At 37.6% G+C, this 23118-nt stretch overlaps 2 protein-coding genes across 2 annotated transcripts in view; one reads left to right on the top strand and one right to left on the bottom strand.

The window, feature by feature from the left end:
* Nucleotides 1-7978: 7978 nt before the first annotated feature.
* On the bottom strand, nt 7979-13376 carry LOC143294310 (U6 snRNA-associated Sm-like protein LSm1). Its single transcript, XM_076605754.1, has 4 exons — nt 13238-13376; nt 11856-11924; nt 11200-11315; nt 7979-9760 (listed from the first exon to the last, which is right to left on the bottom strand). Exons 1-4 carry the CDS (start codon nt 13284-13286, stop codon nt 9593-9595), a joined length of 402 nt encoding a protein of 133 aa, XP_076461869.1. The 5' UTR covers nt 13287-13376; the 3' UTR covers nt 7979-9592.
* A 1921-nt stretch (nt 13377-15297) lies between these two features.
* The window catches only part of LOC143294309 (peroxiredoxin-like), an 8484-nt gene continuing 663 nt past the window's right edge, over nt 15298-23118 (top strand). The window contains exons 1-7 of the mRNA XM_076605753.1: nt 15298-15449; nt 16397-16520; nt 17263-17404; nt 17869-18004; nt 19166-19269; nt 20476-20606; nt 22078-23118. The exon at nt 22078-23118 is cut by the window's right edge and continues 663 nt beyond it. Of these exons, the coding sequence (XP_076461868.1) occupies nt 15420-15449; nt 16397-16520; nt 17263-17404; nt 17869-18004; nt 19166-19269; nt 20476-20606; nt 22078-22169 (759 nt within the window). The 5' untranslated portion in view covers nt 15298-15419 and the 3' untranslated portion in view covers nt 22170-23118. The remainder of the gene's footprint in view (nt 15450-16396; nt 16521-17262; nt 17405-17868; nt 18005-19165; nt 19270-20475; nt 20607-22077) is intronic.

Below are 23118 nucleotides of genomic sequence, written 5' to 3'. Positions count from 1 at the left end.
CTTATATTTGTCTTCCTCTGTTCATTGATAGTAAAATCGTAGAGTGAAGTTGAGTTCCACAAAGTTCTTGGGGTAGTATTTGACAACAACCTATCGTGGTCTGAGCATGTTGGAATGATATGCAATACTCTCTAAAAAGATCTGTCAGCTAAGATCAAATATTTCTTAGATATCCATTCCCGTAATATGTTTTTCCATGCCTTCATCAAACCTCTGCATAGTCTTTATAGACGTCCTCTGAAATTAGTTTTACGTAACTCTTCCTCCTTGTCCTTTACAGACTACACTACGTTGGACATTCTTCCACTGAACTTGAAACTCAAGTATAACAAAGCAGTTTTCATGTTCAAAATATTTTCTGGTAGTGCTCCACCATCAATTACTAGTTCATTTCATTTTAATATTAATCGCCATGCTCATAAGTTAATGCTGCCTCTTCCTAGAATTGATCTTTTTAAATCCAGCCTCATATATTCTGGTGGTTTGCTCTGGAACAATATTCCATCCTTTCTAGTTCTGCATAACCACACCTCATTAAATGAATTCAAAAATGCATATCATGCTCATTTCATGAAAGAAGTTGCTGACACCTTCAAATGAATTTGTTCGAAATTTTCTCATCATCTTGCTTTGTCTTTCTGTTTCAGTCTGTCTTCAACTACAGGCATAATCATCATTTACATTTGAATGTCTACGTATGTATTTGTGTGTATCTGAATGTCATGTGTGTACTTCATCATCGCCATCGTCATCGTCATCATCATCATCTCTCTCTCTCTCTCTCTCTCACCATTGACCATTACTGACCACTGTTACCCACCACTGGCCACTGACCACCACTGACCTGGGAGAATATAAACGTGGGGGAGTATAGACCTTGGGGAACAAAGACATGCTTTCGAGCTTAGTTACCATGCAAATAAATAAAGCAAAACAAAGTGTTAAAGTCATGAATTGTCAGTGAGGGAAATAACTACGACAAATCATAGGTTACTATGTAAACGCTGAAATGTTGCCAATCCACTAGTAAGTCGTCGAGTCTGTGTATGCTAGCGCGTGCATTTGAATTATCAGTGTATGTGAAAGTGTGTGGGTGTGTATGTGGGCGATGGGTACGTCGGAGGGCGGATGGTGGGACGTCAGATGGTCCGTGCGTGTGTGTTTTGTGTGTGCGTTTGTGCATGCGTTTGTGTGTGTGCATGTGTGTGTGTGTGTGTGTTATTAAATGTGGGTCGTTGTTTTATGTGTGGCGTCTCGCTCCAAGATGGGGCCATAAAAAGGCTAAAATAGTGGCCCATAAAAGTTTGGAAGTTTGTTTCAGGCAGCGGGATCAAAGCATAGTGCGGCGGCTTGGCCGAAGGTTGGGGAGGGGTGGTGTGTGTGTGTGTGTGTGTGTGTGTGTGTGAAATTCATGTTTTTTTCTGTGTTTTTTTTTTTTCACAGCTAAATCTAATGTTGCAGACACACACGTGTGTGTGTGTGTGTGTGTGTGTAGGTGTGTGCACAAGACTAAGACAGAAACAGAGACAGACAGAGAGAGAACTTAGACACACAGCGAGACAGAAAGCAAAATTAATCTTATATGACATTGACATGTCATTGTTGCTGCTAAACTTTGACAATTGGGATTGATCAAACACTAATTCTTATGCTATATTTCATTTTTACTGAAATGAAATATATCTTATCATGGATCATTGAACTTTGAATATCTGTCCACTCAGTCATTGTTGACTGGTTGGATGAGCAGTCATCTAATCTATTCACATTCATGACCAAACAATACATTATCAAGACTTCCGAAAGTCCTTATCCATCTCCACATGACTAACCTTTATTCAGTTATCAAAGTGACTGTGCATTTGAGTCAGTTGTGTGAGATATCAGATAGTTTTCATGAGAACTCTTCATTCATTTTGTAATGACCGAGTATAAGAAACCGTGAGGTAACGCTGAAAGTCAGATATATTCTGTCATGCCAAATATTCTAGTATTTATCATTGGACACTTTTTTCAGGAATCATCCTCCCGTTGCTGAAAAAATAATTTGATCTTGAAAGCGACAGTCATCAAGTTGTTAATATACCAAATTATAAATGATTTCATCCTTCATGTGTTACACTTACAGTGTACTTTGCTGGTTGAAACTGTGGAAGACATACCAAGGTACCCACATCACATCAAACACTTCTCTCATGTGTGGCATTTATGTTGCACAGAATCAAAACAATAACTGCTCAGTGGCAAGCACTTTATTTCTTTTTTTCTTCTTCTTTTTTTTAAGAAGGGAATGGGGAGAGGGAGGGATGAGGCTATCTGTCTAGTTAACAGGGATGGTACATACTGTGGTACTGCAGATAAGCAGATAAGTTGCCAGAAGCCAAAGCTTTGGTAATTTACAGTGTGCGCTATAGTCCTATTATTTATCCTTTCGGTGAAGAGTCAAAAAGATTAAAAGCTGACTGAAAACAATACTATGATTGTTGCTAGTAATAGTACATGTACTACATTCTGCCGACTGCTGCTGAATTTTGTACAATCTAACATTGGCAGACTGTAGTAGGATGATTTTATAGAGATCCATCACCAAGATTGTCCCAATCTAATGCAGTGGTGTTCCAGTTAAGAATGAACCAGTGAATACAGTGTACACATCAAATTTCTTTTAACTTCCTGCTGATTTCTTTCTTTGAAAGACAGTATTACTGATAATGTTAAATCAAGATTTCATATCAATCATTTTACCCTTTTCGCAGTATATCTGTACATTAACATAATTGATCTCTGACCTGTTTGCAGACTTTCTTTTAAAAAATGAGGCAGCTGCGAGAAGCAAAATCACACACACACACACACACACACACACACATACGCGCGTGCGCACACGCACACACAAGAGTGTCAGGATGCAAAAACAATAAACTGAACACAAGTATTTTCAGATACATGTACTATTTTGCTGAACATTCATAACATTTTTATATAAAAGAAAATCACATACAAAAACCTGTAAATTGGAACACACACACACACACACCACATGCAATTTGCATGCACACAAAAATTAATAATAAATAATATGGAAACACATGATTATGAATTTATGTACATCTCAGTTATTATATTCGGTTTTTTTTAAAGAAAAAAAGATAAGGCCTCTTTCAGCAAACTTTTGAACACATTCAAACAAGTTCTGGGCAGATATCAGGTCAAAATATGTACAACATAAGTGCATCTCTCAGGACAAATCTCAATCCAGTTTATTCTGAGACCAGTTTTATTTTTAGTTTATAAGAGTCAGACACTGACTGAAACAAACTGCAAATGATATCATCAGCAAACAATTATGTTCAAAATTAAAAGTACTTCAACTGCGCCAGAGTAACATAAACACCTCTTACTTTAGTCACTAGTGTATAGTTTGCCTTTCACACATGTGTATGGACTTTTTTTTTCCAACACAACTGCCCATAGGATATTTTTCTTCACAAAAGAGAAAGAAAGAAGAGTAAGAGAGCAAAAGCAGCACACACACACACACACATATATATATTCAAACAGACAAAACAGTTCACTGCATAGATATGTATCATGTGTACACATGCATGTTGCATGCATATAAATATGTGTCACTGTCAGTCAGACTAAGCTACAGTATATCAGAATAATTAGATAATTTAGTCTTAGAAAAAAAAGTACTTAAAAATGCACCTGGTTAAAAAAATCATCACAGATGATTCTACAGTGTGTGTATATGTACACGTGTGTGTGTGTGTGTGTGTGTGTGTGTGTGTGTGTGTTTGTGTGTGTTTGTCTGTCAGTCTGTGTATATGTGTGATACATAGGAGAAAGTGTGTTTTCTTTTATCCATACACCAACATGACATGAAATAAACACTTCACAATTAATGATTTGAGACTGACAATTTTAAAACATTGACTGATTTACTAGTTTACTAGCATTAGTAGCAAATTTCCTTGACAGAGACCCAGACAGACCAACAGAGACATAGAGACTCAGAGAGAGAGAGATCTCTCTTACACACACACACACACACACACACAAATGTATATGATACACTGTGAGTTCATCACTCTGTGACAGTCTGATTGTGTGTTAGAGATTTCTATCTCATTCTCTTTTTACCATTGCATATTACAATGTACATATATACTTCATTACTTGTGATTTCATGTGACCAACTTCCAACACAAAACACAATATATCTTCATTTAGAAAGTGGTAACTGTTCCAGCAGAGATGAAAAGAGACTCTAAAGAGCTCACAACTCCTGTAAAAGCTGCAACACATGGTGTCTCTTGCTTTCCCCTTCTTCACTCTGACTAAGTATTGGAGATTCTGGGACTGTGTTCATGTTTCTGACTGTGACCTTGAAATCTTCACACACTTCCTGATCTTCATTGTCCAGACAGAAATTATGCAGGGCACAGCATACCAAGATCAACAACACAGTACTCTGCATGTCTTTCATTTCCACATACTCCAAGCGAGGGAAACGGTGCATCAGAAGAGAGTACATCAGCGTGTTATCCTGAAGAATGTGTTGACAAGCAGAGTTAAACTGTTGCTGAAGTGTACTCAAGTTTCCAGTATCTGCAAAAGGTGTCATCAGCCATGGTGAGAGACAGTACCCTTCATCGCCTACAAGGTAAGAATCAAACGGAAAATAAAAGCTGACATCATCACGATCATCAATGTGCAGATCAGAATCTTTCAACACGGTTTCTTCATCCATGGAGCCTGGCCATCCTGTACAGCTGTGAATGAACCGCAACCTGTGATCACACACTGACTGCAACACCACAGTTGTCTCATTTTGCTGGTTGGTGTAAAAGTCAGCATGTTCATCTGGTGTTTTCACTGGTATATGCAACACATCAATAATTCCCAAAACACCCTGCAAACCAGATCTTTGTCTGAATTTATCAGAGATTTCAACCACTCGATTCTCGTCTGGCCAAAGGATGTAATGTGGCAACAGTTCATACAAAGCCTCCATGGTGTCATGCACAACACTGCTGTAAAGAGTTTCTGAAATGTTAGCAGCAACAGCTAGCTGGCTCATGGGAAGGCGACAGCCAAGAAAACGTAACGTTAGCATCAGAGCGTCGACAGAAGAGAGAGGTTCCGGACCCACTTGCCTCTGTGACTTTTCTACGAACGAGGTAAGTTTCACTAAATCTTGCATGAGTGCCTCGAACATAGCTTCATTCATTCTGTAACGAGTTTTGAAACTGTCTGCTGTGACTGAGTTTGACAAAGCTGGGGCAAGGTCGTGATGTAACGGCTCTTCGCCTGCTTTTGTTTCCTTTGTTGATCTACTTTCTGATTCAGCTTTGTCCAAAGTTTCAACACTGGCTGGACCAGCCGTGTTGTTACGTGCTTTTTCGTAGCTCAGTATCATTGCAATCGCTGCATCGTCCAGTCTATGATCATCGAGAATGCCTGATGCAATGACATCATCAGAATGGAGGTCCAAGAAGTCCATGACAAAAGGAATCATCGCTACGAGTTTATCGTAGCTGATGCCGCAGGTGGGCTGCGCCGCCATTTTGATGCCGCGGTCCAACGAGTGATCTTTCTTTGCACAGCGCCCACCGTTGCAGAAAAAGGCAAAAAGAAAGAAAGCTACCTGCTGTTCACCATGAACAGTGTGGCAAGAAAAATCCACACACAGAATAAGAACCGGAGTAACTGTATTATCTCAGGAAGAGAGAGTGAGGTGAAGTCTGTGGAACACACACATACATAATCATGTATATATTAAAACAGAACAGCCATTGAATTACATATGACCTGATTTTGCAACTGTTTTTACATACCAAAGCTTTGCCATGCATGTCAATTAAGATTAAGATGGTTATCTGCCAATACAAAGAGTCCGTGAGGGTCTGGGTTCAAATCCAGCTCTCGCCATTTCTCCTAAGTTTGACTAAAAATCAAACTGAGCATATAGTCATTCGGATGAAAAAGAACCCATGGCAACAAGGAAAAAACAAAACAAAAAAACAAAAAAAAACACAAAAAAACAAGAGCGTTGTCCTCTGGCAAAATTCTGTATTAGAAATCCACTCTGGTAGGTACATAAATATATATATGCATGCACTCAAGACCTGAACAAGCATGTTGGGTTGTGCTGCTGGTCAGACATCTGCTAACACAGTGACACCTCCTTGAGAAATTGAAACTGAAATATGCATATAAAAAAAACTTTTTTTCTGTCATGAGGGGAGCTTCGAATATCTGTACTCTGCAAACAATCAAGCATAACATCTGCACAAAAACACAATCTCAGATTATGCTCATTTCCACTCTCTCTCACCTGCATCTTGCAAGGGTAGTTGGGGTAAATAGGGGGTACAGAGCACTAATTAGGAAATTTAAAAGTCATTGCTCACTTTCCTGACTCTGGCACATGTCTTGTAGTATGTACATACTGGAATACCTTCATACTTACTTCCATTTAATGTACAACACACACACACACTGCAAACACATTTACTCAACCATGTGCATGGGCAGTGACATTTTCCTCCCCAGCAGTTTTTATCCACCCTATTCTCATCTAATATCACTTATAGTGAAAAGCCATTAAAGTAGAGGACACACACACACACACAATTTCAAGATGTTAGCTGCTATTGCAGAAGGTTTGATGCATTGTCCAATGGGACATTTGTTATAGCTGTTATAGTTGTTTGATGTTAATGTTTTCTTCCATATGCCTGTGTCTCCCTTTTAATGTTTTGTTTTTCCAATGCTCGGTATCTTTCCCCACCATACACACACATCCCCCCCCCCCACACACACACAACCATTCTTCACCCTCTGTCCAATTGTGTTCCCACCACCACAAGCATATTATTCCTTAGTTAAATGTTAAAGTGCTGCTTCTTCAAATCTTACCTCAGCTCGATTTCAGACTATACAGTGAAGAATTTTATGTCTGATAAACATATGCATGACAAATGAGAAATGGCTGTGAAAAGCATATTTATGTATAGTTACAAGAGAACTATGACAATGATTGACAGGTTTTTTGGATTGTTATACTCTTGTACCGACATTTAGTTGATTTTAATTGCTCTTCGCCAGCTAAATCATTTATTTACCATTCTTTTGAATTCACTAATTGAATGATCAGTTTGTTAGTGGTGTTCACAGACGTTCAAGACTCCTATGGTGGTTGATGGGAACCTTTTTTTCGTAACTGAGTTGCACATGGGGTAGACTGTAAAAGAGATATTGTGCAACCTCTAAAAATTCCTGCTATTCAACAGCTTTCCAGTAAACTGTGCATCTTAAAATGCATCCAGTTCACATTTACCACCAGGCAGACATGCATATGTGTTCATGAGTATAATCACAGGGACTACATTGGTGCATGTTTACTTAGGAATAGATTTCTTGTTGTTGTTGTTGTAATAATGTATATCCCCCCAAACTGTTTGCAAGCATTTATTTTCCATTTCTTCTTTTCTCTTCCCTGTCCGTCACAAATGGTTCAATACTTAGCTGAAATAGAAGAATGCTTCGGATCAAAGACACTGAATCCCCCTTCAAAATACTTATGCAAAGTAAATGAATGCAATGATAAAATGTGTTGCTGTGACTGTGAAACTGATTGTCAACAACAGCAAGAGGAAAACACCTCCAACCAGAACTGTTATGTATAATTATGAATAACCAAATGAAAAACATCTCCATGGAGAGTTGGATGAAAAGGGCCATTTTTGTGCATGTGCAAGAATGTAAAGCATATGTATGCATGGGTATATGAGTGGATGTACATATGCATAAATAGCTGTGTGTGTGTGTGTGTGTGTGTGTGCGCGTGCACATATTTATGAATACGGAAGCTGTATATCCAATACCATGCAGTCATGTCTCGTGTTTCTTACATCCCCTTTTCTTTCAAAACATACATCCTCTCTCTCTCCTTCTTTCTCTCTTTGACACACAAAAAGAACAAGTAATTTCAACCCTTTTTTTCTGGCTTTTTATATACAACAATCTCCATTTTAATGGATGTGTGGCAAAAAAAAAAAATGTATTCAACATGTATTCAAAATCTCTCTTTTGTAGAAAACAAACAAATATTACATTGCCTCCAAAATAAAACAAAGAAATAAAATGTTGAACCCATAAATAAATTTCACATTCAAATATTAGTGAATTGAACACTTCCAGATTTGCTTTTGTTTTAATCTTCTCCACATTCTAAATAGTTCAAATCAGTACCAATGAATATATCTTTGCACTGAAGAAAAAACATAATCAATGAATCCCAATGGAAAAACATACTGCTATGGAGACACGATCCTGCAAATCAACATAGAATGTTTGTTTAAAGAAAAAGAGAGAAAGAGAGAGAAGAAAAGAAGAGATGACCCCAAAAAGGCACAACACAAAAGAAAAGCAGACAGAAAGAATATGGGAAGAAATATGCTCCTCCTGAAAGCAAAACTGCCATGAATGCTGCATGAACACAAGAAAATATTCAAGATTGATTTCATGTTGAGATCTAACAATCAGGTCTCCATGTGGTACTGTGCTGCACTGTATGCTGTTGAATAACGCATAGAATGGTCTCTGAATGTCAGAAGCACTTACTTAAAAGAAAACAGGATTAAATAAATAAGAATGAAAAGAGATCAGGAGACAAAAATATAAGCCAGATCCTATTCTAACAGATGTATGTCTTGTTCCAAAGCACTACATAATGATATGGCTCTATCATTGAAACCTAATATCATCCCTAATAAAACAATTCATTTTTACAAGATGAGCTTTAAATTTGGGAATTTATGTGCAAGGTCAGTCTTGATTAATACACTGAAAGGTACGTAACACTCTCCTATAAGTATGTGTACTGAAGTTTTAAATTGCTTCTGCTGTATGAATTAGTTTTTGACCTATCTGTTGTCTGTATATCTTTTTTCATTTCTTTTTTTTCTTGTGTGTGTATTAAAAATAATTTTTAAAAGATTGTAACATCATATCAAAATGTATGTTGATCATTTCATCAAACGGGTACTTGTAAATGTAAACAATACATGACAGCACTGTTTTGTGTGAACCCATGAATAAGAAAATTAAATGATGACATGGTTTCTGAGTTATCATAAAAAATGATTTCTTTCTCTTTTTGATTTTTAAAACGTAAAAAAATCCAATGCTCAAACTGAACAATAATTGCTCTGTAAACCAGAGGAAACAAAAAAAAGGAAAATATTCAATGTTAAAATTTAACAAGATGCTCTTATCAAAGATTTACTAGTTAACATGTCCTCAAGATTTCAATGTTCAAAAATGAAACACCGTTTCATCTGACAAAGATCATTCATACTTCACAGTAACAGTAACATTCATCTCTTTTTTTTCTTTTTTTTTTTAATACCTCAACAAGCATCACTCAATTTTCTCAGGAACTGCGACATTTTACACTCAGTTCACCTACCATCTGAACAAGAAGTTATTCCAGATGTCAATCATACCAAAACATTTACACAGGATAACAAACATTCACACCAACTGTAACATCAGCACTACTGCATCAGCCACAACAAGGTCACATGAAATCCTCTGAATGATCTGTGAAGTGCATTCCCCTTTCCTGCAAAGCTTTGCGCTTGCGTTCTTCGTCTTGTTCCTTGGCGATTTGCATTTCACGTTGCAGGTCTAAGATGGTGTCGATGGACACTTCTTCCAGTGGCAAATTCTTTTCATTGTCTGTGTCCTTTCACCAACAAACAAACAGTAAAAATTTCAAAGATCAGTTAGTCCTTTCTTTAAAAAAGTAAAACATTATTTTCCTGCACAAGAACAGAGTAAAATGACAGCTTGAAAAAAAACAAACCTGTATCACTTTGGAATATTAGTATCTGGATTGCACGACAATTTTCGGTGCACAAGACAGCCTCTTTCACTGTGCATAAAAAGCTATACTTCCACAACATTACTCTGTGTGTGTGTGTGTGTGTGTGTGTGTGTGTGTGTGCGCGCGCGCGCGTGTGTGTGTGTGTTTGTGTACTTATATTTCTCTATGTGTGCGAATGTGTATGTGTGTATGCCTGTGAGTCTTTCCTTCTTTTTTCTTCTTCTTCTTCTTTGTTCGTGGGCTGCAACTCCCACATTCACTTGTATGTATACGAGTGGGCTTTTACATGCATGACCGTTTTTACCCTGCCATGTAGGCAGCCATACTCTGTTTTTTGGTGTGTGCATGCTGGGTTTGTTCTCGTTTCCATAACCCACTGAACGCTGACATGGATTACAGAATATTAAATGTGCATACATGCTTGTGTATACACACGAAGGGAATTCAGGCACAAGCAGGTCTGCACATATGCTGACCTGGGAGATTGGAAAAATCTCCACCCTTTACCCACCATGCCCTTAGACGGAAAGTTCAAGCCTTTCACCACTCAGCTATTGTGCCCATCTTCTTTTATTTTAAATGTTATATTTATTTTTCTTCAGTGATGTACCATGGATCTCTTGTTATGCCGTTGAAATGTGCACTGAACGTAATAATAAGACAAGTTTAGACAGAACACTATTCATGAGTATGACTGTTTGATAAATAAGTAAATAGTTAGCTCAAGCAGATGGTCTGCGTAAATTTTCACTAACAGCACTCCTCATTCTATGGCTTTCTTTCACTCTCAGGATCTTTTGAAGACTCCCTTATTGTGATCTTTAATGAACCAAATAAACTGTAATTGATCACCCCATACAGTTGCAGAGTTTTCTATAGATTTCAAAATAAATTCAAAAGATAATAAAACATAAATCATAATCTGTATGTCACAAACAGAACACATGCATATGAGTTGCACAAAGACTGTCACAAGAAATACTGAAATGGAATAACAATGTCTAAAAAATATATAAATATATATTCCTTGTGACCCCAGTACACTTGGTAATAAAGACATTCTATTCACTCTCTCTCTCTCTCTCTCTCTCTCTATATATATATATATAGATATATATATATATGCTTTCTTGTACTTGTTTTGAAAATGGATCCAGCATAAACAGAACTGTCTTCAAATTATTTATGTTGGCATTCTTATACAACTGCATTAAAATTACATATATATTTGATTTAAACAAGAATGAACACAAGTTATGTATAACATTAAGTGATCAACAAACACAAAAATGACTGACCACTTCTCCCAGAAGAACCACATTCTCTCCTCTGACAATGAAAATGCCTCTGGGAATATCACCATACTTCTTCCCCACATGGATCCTCTCAATTGTTCTGTGCAGCACCAAGTTAGCTGAAATCAGTGAAAAAAACAAGTTTCGTTGATTATGTTAGACACAGATAATGAAGAGGGATTGCAGCTTGCATTGTAGCAAAACAGTCTGTCAATCATCAAGGAGATCATAGATCACACTCACAGGTTAAAAGTCAGTATCTTCCTATATCTCCACCAAACCTTACACCAAAATAAAAAAGGTGGGAAAAGGTTACAAATTGTAGTCTTATGCACATCATCCATTTAGCATTTAATTCAGTTAACAGCACACTGACTTCATCTTCAAAAATGGCATCACACACACACACACACACACACACACACACACACACACACACACACACATGTGCAAGGGCAAGCACAGACACACACATGCACACAAACAAAATGCACAGTCCAGACCACTATGAGTAAGACTGACAGAATTAAACCCAGCGTATATTATGTAAATGAATATTTATGATTTTACAAATCATAATGCAGATGTTCTCTTTTAAGTATCAGACAAAAGATATAAGATTATGAAAACTGATTCTCAAGCATTATGGTCATACGTACCAAACTGATCAATGCTGCGCAAATAACCTATTAATGTTCGCCCATCACGAAGTACAACCAACAGTTTCTCTGAAAACAAATGAACAGCACTGAATTTCATACATGTATATAAAACAAATAAGCAATAATGTTTTCTTGCACAATATCCAGTAAATCGTTTTAGTCATATCCAAAGACAGCCTCTTGTAAAGTAAATTTTACACCATCATGCAAATTAAATTGTCATATTCTGGAAATTCATCTCCATTCTAGGCTGCCAATATGGCTTCTCAAGACCTGGAAAAAATGTATAGTGTATTATTATAACATGCTATTTACTTGCCCCCCCAAAACAGCAAATGACAAATATTATTTTTATATCTGATATATTGTTGTTGCTGTTATCAGTCAACTCAGCAGTATTTGGCATCTGACTTTAGTTGTAGGCTCTAGTTTCAGGTTTGCTGTGGACAGTCAATATTAAAATAAAAAATTTTTACAAGTTAAGATTTTGACTGTCAGGAAAGAAGTTCTCTCAGTCATGAAAATCTCTCCAACCGGTGATCCCTGAGGCTGATATGAGTTTCATTTTTAGTTTTAATGAGGTGTCAAAGCATGCTAACTGATTCATATACATTATACAACATACACATTATACAACATCTGCTTAGAGAATTTTTGAAGAAAAAAAAAGGTGGGGGGTGGGGGTGGGGGGGAGCTGATGCCTGACCTACGCACAGACACATTTCTCAATCATACTCATATTAACTAATCAAGTAATCAACAAGTATAACTTACAAAGTAGCCACTAGTTCTGCAGGTCTGTATTATTCATTTAACATTACATCATCATTCAGGCCTTCATTTCTTCATTTCAAGGCCTGATCAGCGCCACTGGGTTCATATTCCATGAAGATAAGGCATCTGTTGACTTTCTTTCTTTTCTTCTTTTTTTTTTTTTTTTAAAATAAGCCTATGTGGTGTTAGTATATATGTATGGATTAGCCCACAAGCTCTGACACCTCCATAAAACTGAAAGTTAAACTGCATCAAAATCTAATGACCATTCATGAAATATTGTGTTAATCACTCAAAGATTGTTACACTGCAAACAAAATTATTTCTTCTTTCTTAATAGTCTTTCTTCTCGCAGAGATAAGCACACACACACACACACACACACACACACACACACAAACACTTCATCCTGATTGTTTTCGGAGATTCCCCTTACCCGCATTCTAGGAGAACCTGTATCTCTTAAAAAAAAAAAAAAAAAATTTAAAAAAAAAAAATCATTTACATTTTCTTGTGACGTCTATACTGACAAAAAAGAATGCGGTTTTGACTGCTGCCAGTCAAAAAAACATATCAGAATAGTTTTGTAATATTTCATGACTCACTGTCAATTTCTTCCACAAGACTTGCCGTGCCTGGTAAGTAAGCATTCATGTTGATGGTTGATGAGAATAGTAGTAGAACCTAGTCGGTGTTGTTTTCAAAGTGGACGATACTCAAAGAGAACATTTCAGCCAAAATAAAAACAAGCTGTGTAGAATGTTATGATAACAAATTTTAAACAATACTGGATACAGACATGTTGTTGATAAACTATTCTCTTTATTCGCAATCGATGATATCAGAAACATGCATCAATATTCCCATTCTGATTCTATTATCAATCTGTTTCATCCATATGAAGCGAAGTTCACGAATGACGCAGTAGACATTAAAAGAATGTGATAGCTATACACACAGCAGATGGGTCTAAAATGCCTACAGTTGCCACTTGATCCTTGATCTCGCAATGAAAATGCGCTCAGGTCACGGCTATCATAATCTCTGTGTCACATTGACTCTTTCCAACTCTTCTTCTTTGTTTTTTGTTTGTTTGTTGTTCTTTCTTTGATGTTGTTTTGTGTGTCTACTCATGTCATCTACTTTGACTATTAGAGGACTTTGGGCAATAAACAGCCACTGAAATTATACATGACGGATGGATTAGGTGGGGTTTTTTTTGTTTGTTTGTTTTTTGTCGACTTTTTTCCCCTTCTTCTTTTCTTTTTTTTGTCCAGTTCTAACACAAAACAAATGCCGTTTATTTAAAATGTGATTTCATCATTACATTTGCTTTGTTCAGGAAGCGTGTTGAAGGCTTGTCTTGCAACTTCATCAGTATCCAAATCGGAAATGTATTTTGCTCATTTGTTTTTAATCCAGTCAGTGGAATCGCCGTTCATACGCAGCTTCAGTCTTGGATCATCTTGTTTTATGTAATGTATAACCTACATCAATGACAGTCCACTGTAATCAGTTGGCACCAAAGCTTGAGGCTGAACTCTTCTTTCATTCTGAAACAGGATGTATCGCGACTCTGACAGAAAATCACTGATTAACAGAAAAGTATATATGTAAGTCAACGGAGTCTGAGACTCGGAAAAGCCGCGACGAAGAAGGCTAAAGAAACATAATGGATTGAGCAATAGTGTACATAAGCTAAAGAAAACCTGAACAGAAATAATTTGACGCCAAGAAAGCATCATGAGTGGTTAAAGATCTGGCGCCACAACAACGGGCGAGACCCGTACAACTAGGTTTCAGGACAGTGTATAGCACTATCGAACAGATACTGGACACGGGAGTAACTGTCTGTGATAGTTATCTCCAGCACCAACAAAACCTGTACCGCGTATTTGTTGACTTCAAGAAGGCCTTCGACAGGGTCAGTGTGGCGTGCTATCTTTAATCTATGGTCTACCATGACTGAAGACTGTCCGTTGTAAATGCTAATCTTGTCCGAGTAATAGACTGAACCGGCAACTGTACAACAAGACCACATTGCAGGTACGTACTCCTGAACAATAACAAGAAAGATTGGTTCCACAGTTCGGTTGGAGTACGCCATGGATGCTTACGGTCACCCATGCAACCTCTTCAATGCCTTTCGATGTGGAGAGGATTAAGGATGACGATCACCAATATGCGTTTTGCATATATTGGTAGTCTTGCAGAGGGTGAACATGAACTGGCGAGCCGTTGGTGGTCTCAGTGGACAAAGTTGTCCGTTCATTTAGTATGGAAATCAACGAGCAAAAAACAAACAAAAAAACAACAACAAACAAACAAAAAAACAAAACAAAACAAACAAACAAACAAAAAACCCAAAACAACAACAACAACAAAAAACAAAACAAACTCATGACCAGATCTCTCTCTCTCTCTCTCTCTCTCTCTTTCAAACACACACACACACACACTCACAGACACACACGAAGAGGCCCGCGGAAAGAGAGAGAGAGGCCACGGGAGAGAGGGAGAGAGAGGGTGGCAGACAGACATACAGGCAGGCAGACAGAGAAACAGACGGAGAGGAGAAAGACAGGGGATGGAGCGGAATTCATGCTATACATGCACTAGCTCTGCCCAATGTAATTATTGCCTGTAAATGACGAACCAATCAATGTGGTACTGTGTGAATGATGGTTTACTTCCTGTAACAACGGAAGTGTAGCAGACATTGCTTCGGTCGACCGTCGTGTCCTTTCATTATTTTGTGTAACACGTGCATCAACTCCGGTGAACGTCATGGCTGTGCGAAGCGCATTCGTAAAAGGCGTACGTATGGCGAAGTTCCAGACAAATGTTGCTTAAACACTGTACAAATTAAGTTCTGCCACTCAGATGTCCGACAGCGACACGGAGAGAAAAAGTAACACCGGCACCCGATGTTTTAAATGTTCGCCTTCATGACACCCCACACATACCTACGCCCCGCCCTTGCGTTTCCCCTTCACGACATCAACAATGACGTGTAAAACTATCCTCTTTGTAGTGCATCGGAATCTTCGATGACTTTTTATGCAGGGCGAAGTCTTTACTATGCAAAACTTTCATCATGCACGCTTGAGGTCGTTGTAGTACTTATGTAACATTAACAGTTCAAGACAACTATAAAACTGTTCAAGACAACAAGCAGTTTACTGTTGGTGAATTGAATGTTCTCTGTTTTTAGTAACAGAGACCTAGTAAAAGAAGGACAATGGATTGCTATGATTTCTGCCCATGTGGAGCTATCACAATGGAATTAGCCACTCTTTTTGTGTGTGTAAATAGCCACTTTTTTTTTTTTTTAAATTATTTTTTAAACTGACTTTTTAATAATTTTAAAGATTAACCCAGTGTTTAATGTTGAACTGTGGACATTTATTTCTTTTGTCATGTAATTAACAATAATCCAGTTTATATAACAATAATACCTTTCCATGTAAAACATGCATGCCCAGTTGTGCTGTACAATGTAGAAACCAGAAAGTAAAACATGCATTTAAAAACTAAAATGAAAAACTTACATCCGTTACGCTGCACAGACATCCAGCCAAACACTATACTGAGACATAAACAAAAATCATCATACATTACACAATCATTGTGCATAACAGATCATACATGTCGTATATATCAGAAACGTAAATAATGCATATTTAATATTGCACAATTCTTATACTAATACCACAATGCTGAAAACTATATCACAATGCTTAAATCAAAAATATTATTTTCAGATTCAGTGTCTGTCCAGAGCGGCTGGGGCTGGTGCCCAGGGCATGGGGCTCAGGACCCCACTTTGTCCTGCTCTGACAGCCTCGCACGTGCAACACACTTTGCTGACAAGGTCATTCTCCCTTGGTAAGTGATCTTTTTTTTTCTTTTTTAAAACTGACTTTAACTGCTCTGATCTGATTAAAAGAAGAAGAAGAAGAAAAAAAGAGTTATCGGCCGTAGTTTCGTTTTCTCCGCATAGGCGGATAGTAGTTTGCACAGGACAGGAATGTCAGACCCCTGCCGGAGTCTGCACTAGTTGGGTCACGGTAAGTATGTTATTTAAACGTAATTTTAGATAGAAAATTTCCTTTTGAACAACTTATAAATTTTAAGCTTGCTCAGAGAAGACTTGGATATTGGGTAGATTAATTTGGATCAAGATTTTCTGATCAGACATTTTTGCAGATATGGTTTTATTTTATGTTTTGGTATTTGATATTATCTATATTTAGTTTTATATTGTCATAAACATAATCATATGCTTTACTTAAATGGAAATTGAATAGATAGAAGTGTGTAATCAGTTATTTGATTATTTGAAAATTACAGACACAATTATTTCAAAAATTCAATTAGTTGTTAACATGTTGACATTGATCCTAAACTATTTTTAAAGGTATATGTCAGTACCCAGTGCTACCCACACTTGTAAAGTACTAGATATTGAACCAGAGTTCCACCACATGCAAAAAATGTGAAACCCCTGCAAAATGGCATGTGGGTAAATTAAGACTGCGCAGCACACATGAAATGCGATGTGTGAAAGACTATGAGTTGAATGTCCAAAAGTTTAGGTTTTTTTATGTATATTACTGGCATGTTGCAGGTTCTCGCTGCCTGGCAGTTAGAGTTCAGCATCCTGCCCCTGACTTCAGTGGGACAGCGGTTGTTGATGGCCAGTTCAAAGAAATACAGTTGTCTGACTTCAAGGGGAAATATCTGGTCTTGTTCTTCTACCCTCTTGATTTGTGAGTTGGCACCATTGTCCTTTAATTTTCTTCCATCCCCCAACCCCGATATCTTTAAAAAAAAATTTCTGTTCCTTTTCTTAATAAATGAAAATGAATAAAAGGTTACTTTTTCTCTAACAATTCAAATTAGTTTGATGTGTGCATTTTGTGGTCATGTACACTTATTCACACATTCAGACATTGTCATGTTTGCATACTTTATTGCTTGAGTCTGCTGTCCTTAACACAAGGTACAATGACATAGATGGGACAAGGGCGGGAGGGAATGGCTCACCAGTCAATGGAGATAACATCACTGAGCTTAGAAGTCTGACCAGCAGATTCGCCACACGTTAGATATCAAATTGTTTGTAAGCTCAGCATTTGCACACAAATTTCATTATGTCATGACTAAATAGGTGGGTAAAAAAAAGGAGAAAAAAATGCTGATGATACTAAACACTGTGACGCTTTGATTGCAGCACCTTTGTGTGCCCCACAGAACTGATTGCATTCAGTAACAACATGGCCAAGTTTGAGGAAATCAACACAGCTGTGGTCGGGGTATCCACTGACTCCCACTTCAGTCATCTGGCATGGATCAACATGCCCAGAAAGGTATGGTCACCATACATTAATTTTGATAATAATGATGATGATGATGATGTCACAAACACACACAAACACAACACACACATATACTATCTTGACTTTTGTTAAATAAGATCCATATATTATTCAGCGAAATGTGTGTCACGCAGTGTTCTCATCGCACAGGGCCACTGCACCATCCAGCTTTTAAAAGATTATGTCCCTTTACCTCCTCATGAGAAACCCAGTCACGGAAAACCAGGTGTACCAGTCTCCACTAGATGGTCAGGACATCTGCATTTATCTTTTCTTATGGGTTTTGTGCTTTGACTAAAACAGAATTAAAAGGACCTGGTGTTGTATATCTGGAAGGCACATGCTCTATTTCTGTCCTGCTTCCACTTCGATCCCAAGCCAAGATGTTATTGACTTTCATTCTACTCACTTTCCTCTGGGACATGCTGTGCCAAGGCAGTTTCCTCTATAATGCCCAGTTCTTTGATAATGTGTAGCATTTTAGTGTGTTTCCTGTATACATTCTCTTTTTTAAAATTTTTTAGTTGTGCAGAAGTAGTAAGGTTTTTTACATGCGGATTGATCACATTTTACAATGTGTGGAGTACAATGGTAATAAGCAAGCTGAACGCAGCAGTTTGCCTTCTAGCTCTGCAGTGGTTCTGTTCCTTTATCCTACGAGTTGCTGTGTGGTTTTTATTTAATTTTTTTTAAAGTTAAGCACTTGTTACAGTTCCCCTTTTGGAGCGTCTTTAGACACAGGACATGTTTTGGGCCTCACACACATATACAGCAGCAAGACTGTATTCTACAACACTAAACCAGGTGCATTTGGCCAAATCAGTTTGGCGTTGGACTTCTGATCCAGTGATCAGAGTTTGATGCCCTGTTTCAGCACAGTGTTGTGTCCTTGGGAAAGGCACTTTGCTTCAGTTTCCCCCCCCACCCCATCCATGTGTGAGTGGGCACCTGAGTGGGTACCTGACTTCATTCAGGGAAGGTTAAAAGAGCAGATGGAGAGGATTGCGCCCCGTCTTCCTATGTGGAACCCCCCACTCAATGAACATGAATTCACTGTTTCTGTGGCCACAAAAGGCTTTAGGACTGTCAAACTTTTTTTCTTTTTTTAAAAAATCAGATTAATGTGATAAAACACATTTCTGTGTTGTGCAGCAAGGGGGACTGGGTGAGCTGAAGTACCCTTTGCTGGCGGACTTCAACAAGACGGTGTCCAAAGATTATGGGGTGCTGGTTGAAGAAGCTGGGCTAGCTCTCAGGTAATTCCAAGGTCCTCAGTTCGTTAATCCCCTCAGTGCCACTGATTGAAGGTTTGATCATATGAAAACTTCATGTTCAGGGCGACACTTATCCATATGCTGGCTATTTCCTGTTTTGTAAAAGAAAACCCTGCCAGTTTCAGTGATGCATTTGGGTATGTCAGGAAACTTCAGAAACTTCAGAATTCCCTCTATAAATCTGAATGTATCCACTGTACAGGGATATATGTATGTAGCGGTATACATATGTGGTATATGTATGGAGGAAAATGACCATGCCCCATTGTCCTACAAAACATATAACATTGTCGACTTTACCACAGTGATGTTTGTGGTGTGAATTCCAAGGTGGACCAGGATAACGGTGCACAACCAGATGTTACAAAGTTTGAATTGTCTAATTCATTGTCATGACGTCTTTTGACTGGTTGAGTCAAGTATGCGGGCTATGTTATTGTTCCACAACTCCCCTAACTGCTTATGATGGGTGTTTTCTCCATCTCTCTTCTTTGCCCTCCCCACCCCATATCCTCCTTCCCTCTTCCTATGTCTTTCCCTTTCTTTCTCTGTGTGTATGTATGTGCATATATTTATTTATACAAATACATGTTTTCACTTATTTATTGAGCATGTATTATGAAAACTTGTGTGCACCTGCATTATGTATGTGTATGTAAGTGAGTGTACTGTGCCTCCCGTTTTCTATTATCTTACCCATCTTTTTTGTGACTACTTTTTTGAATTCATAATGATTTCTTTTTGCTTTGGGGGTTGAATGTAAAGAAGTACATGCATGTTTATTCCACTTTCTTTAATATATAGATTCATTTTCATTATCATTTTCTCTTTTTCTCTCCCCTCCCTGTCTGGTACATTCTTTCTTGTTTACCTTCTCTCTTCTTTCAGTTTTTGTTCATGAATTTTTCATTGATGGTTCGTGATTGGTCTAGAACATTGATGGCGATACTCTGTGTGTGTGTGTGTGTGTGAGCAAATGAGTTGGATGAGTTGTGTCATGATGCAGCAAGCAAAGCTTGCGTAAATTATCTTATTATTTTGTCTTTCATAGTTGGTGAGTTTTTGTACATGTAAAGCGCTTTGAGCTCAATTTGAGAAAAAGCACTGAATAACTCTTTATTATCATTATTGTTATTATTATTATTATTATTATTATTATATATGTGTGATGTCTCTGACTGTTGACAGAGGGCTGTTCATCATCGATCCTAAGGGCGTGGTTCGTCAGGTGACCATCAATGATTTACCTGTTGGTCGCTCAGTCGATGAGACTCTTCGATTGGTCAAAGCCTTCCAGTTCACTGATCAGCATGGAGAAGGTGAGTGTCATATATATATATATATATATATATATATATATATATAGATAGATAGATAGATAGATATATGTGTGTGTGGGCGTGTGCGTGTGTGTGTGCAGTTCAAAAGTATAAGTGTTGTTTCTTTTTTTATTAACCCATTCAGTCGTGGGGAGTTTGCAACCTCGGCAGGCTTCCATACCATATTGATGCTGAACCAACCCCCCCCCCCCCCCCCCCGAAAATATACAATTTTTCCTAAATATGACGTGTGGATACATACAGAGATACCATAGAAGTTAGTTCCCTTCCCTTGCGGTTTATGCACACGTAGGAATGTGGAAATCATTTTAATGAGATGAACATTGACGTCAGAGCAATGTTCGGGTGCAGGTTCAGTGAGTTCAAAGGACAACGAAAACGTCAATCCGGTTTGCACAGTTTTGTGTGGCATGTTATGAATGGATGATTCTTCGTGATATACCCATGTGTATAATATTATATAAAATGATGTTGTATACTGTTGTTTGTTTGTAAAGGGCCTGGAACAGTAGGCTTAGACACTTAAAATGTCCTGTTGTTATCATTTGGAGTAGTAGTTGTAGTTAGTTCATGCATATGTTTTTGTTTCCTGTTTTGTTTTGTATTCCTCTTCTCTGTCTTTCTCTCGCTCACTCAAGTGAATATATGTGGGTGTAGAGTATAAGAATATTATGTGTATGTGTGCATGTATTTATGACTGGGTGTGTTCTCATGCTCTGAAAACGATCATCTGAAAGTGTTGATCCACCGGCGAGCTGTAAAAAAAAAACCTCTGTGCAGAATTTCTGACTTTGGTGCTTGCACTTATGAGGTTGAGAGAAGTCAAACATTATTGCATACATGCCCATTCTTTGAATATTTCAGCTCACTTTTCATGTATTTATCAGTTCATTTGTGTTGTTGTATCTTTGACTTGATACTTTTGATGGAGAAATTTGCACCCCCTTCACAATGTTAACTGTCAAAGTGTTGATGGAACAATGAACACTGTGCAAGGTGAAAAAAAGAAAAAAAAAAGTATCTGTACATGAATGCATGCTGTTTATCATATGAGTAATGTTTTCTTTCATACTGCTTTGTGCAAACAGTTTATGTGAGAGACTTCAAAATGTATAATTCATGTGCTTGTGCATGTATGTGTGTTCATGTGTGTGTGTAAGAGAGAGAGAGAGAGTATGTATGTGTGTGTGTGTGTGTGTGTGTGTGTGTGTCTGTGTGCATATGTGTAGATATGTATTCCTGTCTCTTGAGCACATATGTTGGCTTCCATATGTATGAGAACTAGATATACATAAATATCCAATGTGTAAAAAAAAAAAAAAAAAAAAAAAAACCAAAAAAAAAACCAACCTGTCGAAGTGACTTTTGCTTTGTCACCTAATAATACCTTATTCAGTCAATCCATATACTGACAAGTATAAAGTCAAACATGTGGATATTTTGTCTCCAGTGTGCCCAGCCAACTGGAACCCAGACTCGAACCCAGACACCATCAAGCCCTCGCCCACACAGTCCAAAGAGTATTTTGAGAAGGTCAACTAGAAGTAGAATGCTTACGTTACTCGATGCCGCTTGATGTGAAATGGAAAGGGAACATTGCGGACCATTGTTGCTCCTCACCATTTTGGGGAGTGGAATGTTTGTTGTTGGTTGTTGAAAGGTAAAAGAATATCAGTCTGTGAAGGATAAAAGGTTTGTGTGTAAATTATTGATTGAGAACTGTTTTGATTTGCGCTTCTTCTTTTTCCTGTTCTAGTGCCGCATTTGTCCTCTTTTCTTATTGGCTGTTTTTCGGTTTGTGTATGGGGATGAATGTTTAATCAGTTGGAAAATGTGATTTGTTTTTGTTGTTGTTGTTGTTGTTTTGTTTTTTGTTGATAAGTTTCATCTGTGTGTTCTTTTTTTTTTTTTTTTCTGTACCCGGCCTCTCTTTCTTCCTCTCCCACACTATCCATATCTCTACCCTGTCTCTCCCATTCTTTCTGCACTTCTCCCTCTCTCTCTTTCTCTCTCGCTCTGTCGTCCATGTGTCTCTGCCTCTCTTTCTGTTTTACTTTCTCTGTATGCTCTTTCGGGGTGTGTTTTTTTGTTTTGTTTTTTTTCTTTTTCTCATCATCCTAGTCTGTTCTTCACATTTATTTTAAGGCATTGTATACGAACACCAGATTGTTGCTGGAATAACTGCCTTTGTTTTTGCTTCTTGCCCCATATGTGGACTTCAGTTAATGAGATATTTTTGTGAGCAAATAAGTTGTTTTTTCTTTTTACTTGGAGTTCTGAATGGCTTTTTTTCTTCTTTGTTATTTGAATTTATGAACTACTATATTTTTTTTATTATTATTATACTGAATATTTGTTTGTTGTTGATTTACATAAATAACATTTGTAAAAGTTTTCATTTAGACAGATAACATGATATGAAATTGTACCAGCAAAGCATTTGGTCTTAATCACAGATGCCTCGGAATAAAAACACATTCAGGCAAGCATG

Source organism: Babylonia areolata, chromosome 19 (genome assembly GCF_041734735.1).
Source record: "Babylonia areolata isolate BAREFJ2019XMU chromosome 19, ASM4173473v1, whole genome shotgun sequence".
Classification (NCBI taxonomy): domain Eukaryota; kingdom Metazoa; phylum Mollusca; class Gastropoda; order Neogastropoda; family Buccinidae; genus Babylonia; species Babylonia areolata.
This window is presented reverse-complemented; position numbering and strand designations above follow the sequence as displayed.